At 36.8% G+C, this 12,967-nt stretch overlaps 1 protein-coding gene and 1 long non-coding RNA gene across 2 annotated transcripts in view; one reads left to right on the forward strand and one right to left on the reverse strand.

The window, feature by feature from the left end:
* LOC309497785 overlaps positions 1-713 on the forward strand; it is a 36,149-nt gene extending 35,436 nt beyond the window's left edge. The window contains exon 2 of the long non-coding RNA XR_014205709.1: positions 6-713. This is a non-coding gene — a long non-coding RNA (uncharacterized lncRNA). The remainder of the gene's footprint in view (positions 1-5) is intronic.
* On the reverse strand, positions 430-5,919 carry LOC309497749 (putative polypeptide N-acetylgalactosaminyltransferase 8). The gene is made up of 11 exons (XM_082168053.1): positions 5,579-5,919; positions 4,778-4,994; positions 4,533-4,699; positions 4,255-4,438; positions 3,711-3,908; positions 2,186-2,300; positions 1,914-2,099; positions 1,527-1,661; positions 1,347-1,442; positions 1,048-1,212; positions 430-954 (listed from the first exon to the last, which is right to left on the reverse strand). Exons 1-11 carry the CDS (start codon positions 5,769-5,771, stop codon positions 823-825), a joined length of 1,788 nt encoding a protein of 595 aa, XP_082024179.1. The 5' UTR covers positions 5,772-5,919; the 3' UTR covers positions 430-822.
* Between the last annotated feature and the right edge of the window lie 7,048 nt (positions 5,920-12,967).

Below are 12,967 nucleotides of genomic sequence, written 5' to 3' on the forward strand. Positions count from 1 at the left end.
CGGAGGAGTTTTGAACACTTGATATTAACTAGAGCTCAACTGGGTGGGGGTCTCAATAGAATGACTCTCTAAAGCGAGAGGAGACCAAACAAACTTAACCTGAAAGAGAGATTTTCAAGGCGGCCACACAGAAGGCCGAACACTTAATGTCACTGATGTTTGAAAAACGACAGTTTGGATGTTCTGCTAAATATCTCTATTTGTGTAAGGGTAAGTAAGTGGTTATTCCTTTAATAGACAGACATTTTGTGACAACATGCCCCATTGAGAGCTGTAAGGAAGACTACTTAGAAACATGAAACAATAAAATAAAATAAAAAATAAGACAATGATTTCATTCCAAAACAAACCTACTAAATAACCTACTCTTGAACTGAAAGTTAAACTTTTTTGTTAAAATATACCTTAATTATATAGTTGAAACATGCATTCCTGTTCATTGTTTTTTAAATTTTTCAACTTTTCTTTGAAGGAGAGAATTCAAATATATTTACATAGAAATTTACTTCTGAAAAATGTAAACAGACACTTATTTATCCAAGTGGAAAAGGACTTACTAGGGGGGTTATCATTAATTTAGTAAAGTTTCTGTAAAATATATCAGGTGTTCTCAAACTTATTTGTCGGCTGAATCCTTTATATGTAAATTAATTATCTGATGTGTCACCCTGAGGATTTAAATTAATATTTCAATAATTTACATGTTCACAAATCTCACATAACATGCATGCATTCACGTTATTTTATAACACTTTCTGTGATGTTTCTCAACATGATCCAGCATTTCAGCTGCGTTTATCTAAATTGATTATATCTTGAGTTTCATAAATCCTGAATTACATGTTGTATCCTCCAGTGCTGGTTTCTGCATTCCTGAATAAAAACGTTTTTTACGTTCTGCTCAGCGCCGATCTCCAGACAGCGTTTGGTGTCTCTGTTCTGTATGGCCTGTCCCTAAAAATCAAACAAGATGAAGAAAATTTTTTCATACAATGAAATATATTGTGATATACCACAGTATCCTCTCAGTATTTGGGGTTTGTTCACCTGTTTGAAGTCCCAGTACATGTGTTTTTGTTTTTCAGTGTCTAAACACCAGGACAGCTCTGGAAACCTGCCTGAGCCGGGATCAATTAGACAGCGCTTCCGATCGTATACAAGGGTCGGCAGGGGATCAACAAGTATCTCACCATTTGCTGTATAGTAAAATACCTGTGTAAGAAGAGACTAAAGTGCGTCAAATATTCCTCAAAAATACAAAGAGAAGAGAAGAGAAGAGAAGAGAAGAGAAGAGAAGAGAAGAGAAGAGAAGAGAAGAGAAGAGAAGAGAAGTGAAGATATTATACCTGTGATGAAAAGAAATGACATGGATATAAAATGGGAGTGTTCTCCTCAGATGGCCCCTTATCCAAACATAAACTTGTTTGCAGATCATTAATAAGCTGTGTGATAGAGATAATTAGGACATTATATTAAACCTCTCTTATATAAAACCCTCGAGTCATAGTGAACCATATGTCACTCACCACTCCATAACCTAGGAAATTCCTAGGATTTAACGCTGTATAGACATTTTCCAGATACCATTTGAATGGTTTGCATTTCAGCCTCTCCTTCAGTCTCTTTCTCTCTGAAACATCACCGATGTCTATCCCATGGTTCTGTGGGAAAAGGAGAGAACAGATAATAAATCGAATGAAGAGCCAAAACAACTTAACATTTCAAACCTTTAGTCACACCTCTCGGTTTACTTTAATCTCAAACCGAACCTGAAAAAATCAACACATCAAGTGTTTGGCCCTCTGTGAGGCCGCCTCTCATCTGAGCTCTAACTAGACAGTCTTACTCAAGACTCCTAGAACTGGTCTTGAACATCCAGTATTTGTGTGGCTGAATCTTTCAATTAGATCTACCTGTATGGGGACACCCCAGGCGATGTGGACATTTTTCTTGTATTCGTCCATCCAAACTTCTGCCACTCTGAGGGCATTTCTCTTCATTACACCACTAAGGTCAGGCATGTAGGGTTTGTGTGCCCTTTCAATGTGAGCAACTTTAGAGCAGGGAACAATCTCTATACTTCCTCCACACAGCCACACCTGAGCCGAGAAAAATCAACACTGAATATAGTATAATATATAGTGTTTAATATAATATAATTCAGTAGAATGATCATGTGCTTTACCCGTATTCCTAATTCAACATTCTCTCCTCCGTACACCTGCATCCCTCCATCCAGAGTCCCAATCTCACCGAAGAACAGACGATCAACCACAAGTATTCCCATTACAGAGGGGCTCCTGGAGAACAGGCGGAGAGAACGGATTTAATAGAGCACAATATAGCAACATCAGCTCAACAGAACGATTGCCAGTGTGAAACAGCTTTCATACAAGAAGAACATAAAGAGGCTATATGATGACACTTTAAAAGGTAATTATTGTGTTTATTGGGTGTACTAGAATAGTTAACATTCTTAAATGTTAAAAAAACCAAACAATTCATATAATGTACATTATTGCAACCCCTCTATTCCCACTCTTGTCCGACATACTGATTTCTACGAAGCTCCTCCTTCCGAAAAGCCCAGAGTGCTCTGATTAGCCAGCTGACCCACTGCGCTGTGATTGGCCAAACACCTCAAGTGTGTAATAGATAGGTTACACACCAAAGGAAAAGGAAAACATTAACCCTCATCCTCTCCTCGGGTTATTTTGACCTGAAATTATTTTATTTTATTTTAATTTAATAAAAAAATAGACTGTTCTTCAGAGTGGTCCAAGACCTCAGGACTTTTGTCGCACTTGAACTTGGAATACACACAAACAAAAAATTTACTGGATTCGAGGAGTTAGTCTGGTTGTAATAAAAAAGTAACAAATCCTTCCCTCGCGGGTCAATTTGACCCCCCATAGGAATGAATGGAATGCGGGGAAAAAATAACAAACACACAAATTAAGGCACGAGACTATAGAATATCCCCAATACAGAACACACTCACATGCATTGCATACACACACACACGTACGTACACGAAATTCCCATTAAAATTAATGGGGGGTCATATGACGGGGCCAATGTGTTTTTATCAGTCACAATGCAGACTGCACACAGATATTAAGTGGTTTTGATTTAAACATTTACAATGCAGATAATTATTTTAATGGCAAAATTATATTGTGTTTATTTAACTCCTTATAAATATTATTTCTATTTACATGGCTTTTTTGCTCCTTGGAAACTCTGATAATGATATTTAAACTTTCCAGTCAATACAAATCTGTTATGTGGCATTCAGTGACATGCTTTTTAAATGATATCCATTTATTCTATCTTTAACTTGGCATTACAGTTTACATTACATTAAATACAAGATTAATACATGCGTGTTAAAAACATCTAATTCCGCGCAGACATCAACTACGTATTTGATTAATCAAGGACGTCATCGCGTCTATCTTTAAGTTGAAAGAATGTGCTTGATTATTGATCAAATCTAGTAATTTAAAGTTAAATAAAATAACAAAAAAGCTGCAAAAAAAATGCATCAAAATAAACTGATATAAGCTTTCTGGACAAAAAAAATAGGTACAAGTTTAGGCCTTCTCGAGGGAAGGCTATGTTACAACTACGGGAGGAGAGGATGCATCAAATGGTCTCTTTAATACGGAGTCACATCTTAAACACAATATTGCACATCACACACTCACTTTCCTGGCTGTGAAGGGTCTTTCTGATCATACCACTTCTGTGGGAAAGCCACGTACATGCACCAGAGAGCCCAGTCAAAACCATGAGCATAGGCAGGATAGTTTGTCACTTCCAAGTCATAGTAATTCACTTTGTCAAACACTGGGCTCAGGACCAGTGTGCGATCAGCCTGGATACGTGCAAGCAGAGGCTCCGCCCTAAAAGTGAGAGAGTACTTGAGAATGTGATTTCATTATTACACTGTTATTGTGTTCAGTTGTCTGTGTCTGTGGTGGTTGTTCACAAGTGTTGTCATTGTTAACTAAATTTAAAGCTATTCAAATAATTTTCGGTAATTGAATTAGAGCTGAAATACAATGAAATATAAACATAACAATTACTACTAAAACTAAAAGCTAATTCAAAATATTAGGAAATTACTCATTTGAAAATAATACTAAAACACTGCTTCGCATCAGTTATGCAATTTTGTTTTAATATCATCTAGCTGAGCAAATATTGATTTTATTGCCAGATACTGAAGTCAGCTGAGCAGTTTCACACCATTTGACATGGACCTCAATGTGGGCGTCCAAGATGGCAACCACATCTCCGGTGGCAGCCTCCCAGCCTGAGATTCTGGCCTGGGACAGGCCTTTCTGCTCTGGATGGGTCACCATCTTCACCAGGCCTGGGTGCTTCTCATTGATGGAGCTGACATAAACATTCAGCTGTGTCTTCAGCTCTTCTGTGGAAGACATACATCCAGAATGACTAGCTCGGTTTGTTTATAATATGCATCTGTAACTATAGGATTTGATGAGGTTTTGAGAGAAACAAACCATTTCTGCTGTGGTCGTCCACCAGTATGATCTCTTTGAGCAGGTGGGCTGGAGTTCTGTTGATGATGCTGCAAATGGCTCTTTGAATGACAGACAGAGCCTCATCCAGATAAATCAGTACCACGCTGATGGTAGGCAGATTGTGCGGATATTCACGGCCAATGCATCTACAGAACAATGACAAAAGGAAAATTGATGAATCCATCAAGAACGTCAGAGTGTTTCCATGAACGGCTAAAACTCACCTGTGGTCTCGAGTGTCCGGCAGCTCCCGGTCCAGAGGCATCTGGTCACTGAGGAAGGCATTATAGCCATATTTCTGAAAGAGATCTTCAGCCTTCCTCTGGTCGTCCTCAGAAAGTTCCACAGTCCACTGCTTGAAGAGATATGAGTTTGGAAACAGCTTCTTCACTGGCTTCTTCACTGGTTTCTTCTCATTTCTCACTTTGAGGCTTTTCTCTTCTGCAAAAATGTTTGTGTAAGTCAATAAAATTCGTTAGAACTTTTTACTCTGGTAAACCAGCGAAGTTGAAACCTTAAAGCTCTTATTAACAGATTTCTGAAAATCATTGTCTACTTCAAATTACATTAATACAAACTGTCCATGTTTCTTCAAAATAGTGATGTTGTGCATGTAAAACTAAAGGTGAACTCAGTACTTTTTTTCTCATGAATTGAATACTTTTGAAAAATGTTTACTATCATGTTTTTAAAGAGATGTTTAAAAAGAGATATCCCAATCATATTATTGACCAAGTAACAGCTGTTTGATTTTTTATTTAAAAATCATTTAATTAAAAAGAGCTTCATTTGTGTTCCGAAGACATGAGGGTGAGTAATTAATGACAATTTTCATTTATAGATAGACAGACAAACAGACAGATATAGAGACAGACAGATAGATATTCGAAATGGGTGAACTAAAAGAAAATAAATTGGGTCAATTTTAATTTCATGCCAACTTTAAAGAGTGCTTGCCTTAAAGGGTAACATGTAAAATAGGTGAACAGAAATTATTTTTGTCAAATTTCATTACAGAAACTCACCAACAGCGTATAAATGAGCCTCCAGTTTGTCCAGCTTGTTGAGGAGAAGTGCGCTGTGTAACGAGAAATTCTGCTGGACTTGGTGAAGCTGCTTTTCTTGAGTTTGGATTTCCCACTTGACAGAACTCATATAGAGAAACACCACAGCGACAGACAAGACTGGAAACAAACTCTTCACACAGCTAATTCTCATGATGATCAGAATAGCAACATCACAGTTAACTTGTCAAGCTGTTATCCTTCTTCACGTACCAGTTAGTCTGTGGGCACTGTCCCATGTTGTACTGTTAGATTTTGTGACACCAATGTTTGCTGGGTGTTTTTTTTTAGTTTGCCTTGATCTTTATCACTCTAACATGATCACATTTTTCTTGGGAAGTAATTGGGAAGGAGGAGACCAGGACATTGAATCCTGGTAAACACTGGGTTGTAACCGCACTGGGTAGTACATTAACAATAGCTCAAATGATCTATAGGGAATTTTAATAATTAATCATGAATATGATTAATATATTGCATATTACAGTTACATTAAATTATCGAAGTTGAAAACAGATCCGATTGTATATATGAATAATCAATTACAACGAATTATAATTCCTCATTCATCTATCAATAGTCTTTGTTGTGGAAAAATTCATCTTTTCTTTGTATTTTATTTTCAATGATTTAACAAACGAATGCCATGCGTTCTTTGGCTGTATTTTGAGTTTCTTTTATGATGTTAGTACAGCTGCAGGGTGTGTGTGTGTGACACCAGAGGTGAGAAGATTAGGGGGTTGGGGGAGCCACAGGGGTTCCTCTGTGTCTTTTGTTTAGTGGGGGCTGTAAGAGATAGCTTTTGAAAGAGATAACACTATAAAAATGCTGGCCAACCTCTGCTCTGGGTCTCACTCCGCCTGCAGCTGGTCTGTGGATGGACTGGGAACATTTCTTGCAAGAAATAAATATCTTTTAAGGACAATTTGAATCCTGATGTCTCTTATGCCTGATGCTGTTTTGTTAGTTATTTGTTTTTGCCTCAACAAATTGGTGTCAGAACGTGGGATCCATGAGGTTTCTTCTGGCCCTGAGAAAGCGGATTGACGGACTGATCACCCTAAAGCACAAAAGGCTTTAGTCTTACCTCGCCGAATTGAGAGAGAAGAGCCAAAACTGCTATCAGGGCCAGGAGGAACCCACTGGATTCAGAAAGAACTCGGAGGCAGTAAAAGCATCTCGGGTAAGAGACAGTTAAATTATTAATTTTTTTGTTGGGTGTAAATTGATATAACTGTGAATGAACCATGTTGGCTGAGACTGTCTCTTTGGTACGAGCAGAGAAAGTTTTAAGCGGGAAATTGACCTGAGGAAGTCAAGTCAATTTTCCAAAAAAAAAAACTAGCTTGTAGGTGGACGGAAGAGCCACAGCTGATTAAGTAAGTGGACGGAAGAGCCACAGCTGATTAATTAGATTTACTCAAAATCTCTGTAACCTGAGAAAGTCTCGTAAAAGTGGACGGAAGAGCCACACCAGATTAAGGTGAATAATCGAGCGCTAGAAAGTGCTCAAGGAAAGATTTTGAGTAAACCTACTAATTACTGGAAGCATATTTGCTAAACCTTGCCGATTTGAGGTGACAAAATCGGATCTGTCAGAGACGTCTCACAGATTATTAGACGCGCGTCAATTTTGTAAATCCTGGGAGATAGAAATCAGCCAAAATGGGGTCATCTAACAGTACTGTAGGCCTAAACCAGATAATTCTATACACCGGTTTTCTGTAAAATGGAAAAAATTACAGCCAGAAATGCATGCATGAAATTGGGAAACGGATGATTGTTAAACAAAGGGTTGTTGTAGTCGTGTTCAGCATGTAAAACTGTGAACAGACAGTAGTTTGTTGAACTGAAGAAGATAGAAGAAAATGAAAATAAATGCAGAAAGAATTAGCATTTAGGGAAAGATAGTAGGAAAATATAATATTTTTATTGATAGAATGTTTTTCCTGATGGAAATTACAAACAGTAAATTGTTGGATGGAAAAGAAGCAGATAAAAGAGAACAGAGTCGATACAGAAGGAACTTGAATGTAGGGAAAGATAGAGTGTTTTTCCTGATGGAAATTACAAACAGTGAATTGTTGGATTGCAGATAGAACAGAACAGATACAGAAGGAACTGTGTAGGGAACGATAGAGTTCATGGAACTATTTATGAACGCCTGATTAAGTCAAATTAAGTTGAAATGGTATGAAAAGTGAGTTTTAGATAAAAATAAGGCATTGAGTATGATTAACAGGGATTAACATGATATAAAGATAAGGAATGTTTCATTAAGCAGAACGGGAAAAATTCTATATTTTAGAGATAAAATAATTATTGAAATGATGTTTATTTTGACAACCATTGTCTTTTGAACCTAAAGGGTCCAGCTAGGAGTACAGCAACAGTGCTAGCTTATTAAGCCGGCTTCCGGATGTTAATATATACGTGATTTGTAATCAGTGTTGTTGATGATACCAAATTAGAAATATCCAAAGATTGGATATTTTGTGGATATTAAGCCATTTAAGGAAAATATATTGTTTTATAAAGAAAATTATGGGTTGGAGATAATTTTCCCTAGACACGTGTGACTAAAGTTAATCAGAAACTTTGTGAAACCCGCTTAGAATATTTTTATTTTCCTCGTCGCTTATGAAAATTAATGTCCTGCCAATAATAATGATGTGAATGTGCTTTATTGTATTAATGTTATGAAAATAGAGTATTGAAGAATAGATTGCCATATTTTTGTAACAAGAGTTGAAGTTGCAAGCGGCTAGAGACTGAGAACAAGATTTGAGGAATCTTGTGATTTCTGTGAAACAGTAGAGATAAGTGGGACTGAATAATTATAATACAATCTTGTGATTTAAGTTGAAGCTGCAACCTAACCGTTTGATAGAAGAATAAGCTTTTAAAACCAGTGTTAATGAAATTGATGACATGCTGAATTTCTTTATACTGTATGAAGAGTAACTGAATAGTCCTGATACAAAAAAGAGCAAATGCTGTAAGCAGCTCTGCTCTGAAGCTCTCAGTTTAAAGAGATTTGCAGATTATGTTTTTGTAAAAGTTTGATTCTGATTGGAAAGATAAACAGTAACTTGACTGGCTCCAAACAAAGAAAGTGCCAAAATAACACAAATTTAAAGAAAAGTCTGTGTTGATATGGGTTAGAAAGTAAATCAGTGTTAATATGATGAAGATTATGATTCGGCTATTGTAATTGAATTTGCAGCTGGGACAGTGGGGGAAAATGCAGAGAACTTATCAGTGGCTCTGTTTGCATTTCCTGAATAAGAACAAACTGCTTCAGGGGTGTGAAGTAGGGTGGAGATGTTAGAAAGATCACAGTGATAAGACTGTAGGTAGAATAACAGAGAGTGTTTTACTGCGGTCAGCGGGGCCACTGTATGACTGTAAAAGTAAATAAGGGAGAAAAGAAAGTTGATAGATAAACTTTTGAAAGTTGTTAAGAAGATTGAAAGATATTAAGTGTAAGGAATTCCTTTTGAAAGGAAAAGAACTATAAAAAAGTACCGGTTGACGTAAAATTACAGATGAGCTAAATGAGTTGCAAAATATTTTAAAAGTACCGGTCACTAAAAGGATGATTGTGTTTTGAATGAAACGCTTTTCATAAGGTTTTAGATGATATAGAGAGACAAATCTAACGAATGATTTATAGTGATAATCATAAAATGTATGACAAGCAGAGAGCGCAGCCTCGAAAGTTAGTATGAACCATAGAAGCAGATTGATAAACTCCTAGAGAAAACATTGAAGTCGGGTATTAAATTATGGTAATTGAAAACCTGACAACTAAAATTGAAATGAAATTTGAAACGTTATTAAGAACTAGAATAATTATTATTTCTTTAAGATAAAATAAACAGAAGCAGTGTTACAGGATTAACAGTTGCAAAATGTAAAATGTATAAAAAAGGCATTTGATTAAACAAAAGCTTGTTGTTGACTATGAAAAGAGCTAACAGCTGATGGGTTCAAAAGAAGATTGTGAATTGGCCAAAACAGGTTTGTTTATCTAAATCTGGCATGTGCTGTAACTGAAACTGCCACAGTTTCAGTGCAACAGAGACTCATTCTGGGTGGAAATTTGTAATGTCTAAATTACAATACATGTAATTTATGGAAAAGATGCCTTAAGATGGGCTAGAGTAGATAAAAGATGGTAGATAAAGTCTGAAGTTAAAAGTTTATGAGAATGCAGTGTACCAGTCCTGGATGCCTCAAGAGTCTCTCTCTCATTCAATGTCAGCTGAAAGCTGTTGTCTGAGCCTGTGTAAAGCACAGTGTTTCAGTTGAAAATCATAGACACAGAGATGTTAAAGGAAATCATTGCCATTCAAAGGGCAATTTGTACTTAAAACGTTTTAAAAGTAAAACTGAAAGACTTTAAAGAAGTCTTTAAAATAATACTGTTTTGAACTTGTTTATTTTAGGACCAGTGACTTTGTCTCATTTTAGCCTCCACCATAAAACAGGGCTGATGGCTCCGGCTACAGAAGTAACAGTACACTGAATGTACGATTGTGATCTAAATTCACTGAGTATAATCTAAGCAGCTAGGTTGCTACCTTTAAGATGATTAATGAATTTTAAGTGATTAAATACTGTTGTTATTAATCTGTCTCCCTATGTTTAACACTAGTAGGCAGTCCGAATGGCTCTGATGACTCTTGAATGCGCCTTTTCCTAAGCTCCAGAAAACAACAGATTATGTTGAAGAAAACGGTCACAGATTCTGTAATGGGGAAGAGCGGTAACCAAGTGTGTACGAAGTGATTACCCCAAGGACGGGTAAGATCCTTCTGGCCGAAGGTCAACCTAAGACAGGGGGTCACGCAAAAACACTGGGCATCTCCTGATGGAGGTGTTTTTTATGTGAGATGGATATGAGAGTGGCGCTGATTGACTGAGTGGCCACCAGCATCAGCAGATCATTGAGAGGCGAGATGAGCTGTAAGAAGTTCAGTCTGCCCCAGAAAATGTGAGCCCCTATACCACTCACCAGAAACCGCGTTGATTGTATGGCTTGTCTTCCATTGTGACATGTGTCTGCATCTATGCCAGGGAGACAACACCCTGAAGAAAATAAAATTATTGCTTAAGAGCTAATGGAAATGGGCTTTCAAGAGCCAACTGAGACCGTGAGGTGATTGTCATTATTTGTTGTGGAGACCGTAACAAGACGTATTAATTTATATAAGGAACATGATGTTGGTTGCCTTATGGGCAAGGACATTTTTTTTGATATTGAACTAGTTTTAACTTCTGAAGGTCGTTAGACATGGTGGTGGCTAAAGATGAGAACAGCTTGTGATGAGTCAAGAGAAATTTCTGAAAAACGAAGGTTAGGTGAATTGAGTATTTAAACTAAAGATAACCTTAGGAAAGATCTAATGAATCTAATGTATCTAATGTATTTTAGATCGTTGTAATGGTTCTAATTTGAGTCAAACATTTGTATTTTGACATTTGTGAACCATTAAGGGTTGACTATGACTATGATTATTTTAGTTACTAGGAGGCTGTTGAAAAGATTATTTGCTTATAGTGAGAGAGAAAGAGACTCTGCTTGAGTGAAGGAAGGGATGGTACTCTGTCTGTCTTTCTGTTATCAGTCAGCCAAAGAAAGCTGAAGCAAAGTAAGATAATGAACCAAAACAATCCAGCTGACTTTTCTAAAATCAAATGAATAATGAACAGACATGCTTTGAAACTGGTTAAGAGGCCATAAATAAAACATTAGATAAAAGATACAGGAAAATGTAAGGTTAAAATGTCATTTAAAATTTAAATCTTTTTAGAGAAAAGATATGAACAAGAAATATGAGCAGTTCATAGTCAGGGATGAGTGTGAGTGTTAATTCATGTTTTGTACAGTATGTGTTAGTTTAGGACAACCATTCTGTCTGAATAGTGTGTATAAATTTGTCATTAACCTCTGGAAAGAGTGTTTTAGCATTATAGATTGGTTAAGGCAAATGACAAATTTGAAAGTAAGCTGAGGATTGTGAGTCAATCTGATGAGAAGGCAACACAGAACATAGGACGAGCTTTAAGTTGATTGATCATCGAGCTCTGTCTGTTAATTGTTATTTTGGTCATTTATGATGTGCAGTAGATTTGAATTACTTTCTGGACAGGTTTAAGTATTGATGTGTAAATTAGAATTGTGAAGTCGTAGATAGCCGTCAGTCATGTGTTGAGAAAATGTTATAGATTTGACAGCAACAAACACGTAGGCTAAGTAAATATCAGACTATCCAGAGAGCCCTTAACAGTTAGGCTATGTATTGTAAAAAGGGGGAGATTGTTATTCGACTGACGTTGACGAAAGTGTGCACACCACAACCTGACCTGACCAATTGATGACCTGGAGAATGTTTGTAGATGACTGAATTGTGAGACCAACGACAGGCCTGAAAAGCAGGATACGCTGTGAGACTCGGGGCCGCTGCCCTTTAAAACAATTTGATAAGAAGATGAAATTGTGGCTTTAAGTAATATTTTTGTTTAAGAGGCAAAGAAAGATGTCTAAAGGAAATTTGGCTGAAGGACAACGTTTGGGTTAGCAAACTTTATCCAAACAAATGTTACCAAATAAATATTAACAAATATTGCAGTTTTCCTGTAGCTCAAACATTAGAGTTTGACGCTTGTAACGCCAAAGTCATGGGTTCAATTTCCGAGGGAAAGCAAGAACTGATAAGAATGTAAATGTGTACCTTGAAATGTAAGTCACTATGGATAAAAGCGTCTGATAAAAGTAAGAGAATTTTATTATGTTAAATTTATGCACGACATGGGTGTCGTGCATCAAGAGGAGGATGAATATGCTCGTGGCGGGAACAAGAGAACGCACAGTAAAACAAGTGGTCAGATGAGTCTTTGAACTTTTTAGTATGGATAATTTTTATTCAGGCCACAAACAAAGACATTTCGGCCTCACAGGTGGGAAAACAGTAAACCCGGGGGGGGGGGGCTAAACCCATTGTCTTCACAGCAGGCTGAGAGGTTATCTAGCTTTGACCTCATCGGTATGTGAGGACAGTAAAAGTCCAGGAGGGGTCAGAAGAACCATTTGTTTAAAACCAGCACAGGAGTGAAATGGCAGGGCAGACTGTGCCCAGTGAAAACAATATCTACACTGTAAAAAATGAATCATGAGTCTTGTAATTTTCATTAAAAAAATTGAGGTGATCATTAAAAATATTATGTATATTTCATTAAGAAAATTGTGGTTCCGTGTTTATTAGAAAATATTGAGAACATTTCACTAATAAAACCAAGAGATGCATTTTCCTTTTTTTTTTTAAGGAAACATACACAATTTTA

This window comes from Leuciscus leuciscus (genome assembly GCF_965113295.1).
Source record: "Leuciscus leuciscus genome assembly, chromosome: 4".
NCBI lineage: Eukaryota > Metazoa > Chordata > Actinopteri > Cypriniformes > Leuciscidae > Leuciscus > Leuciscus leuciscus.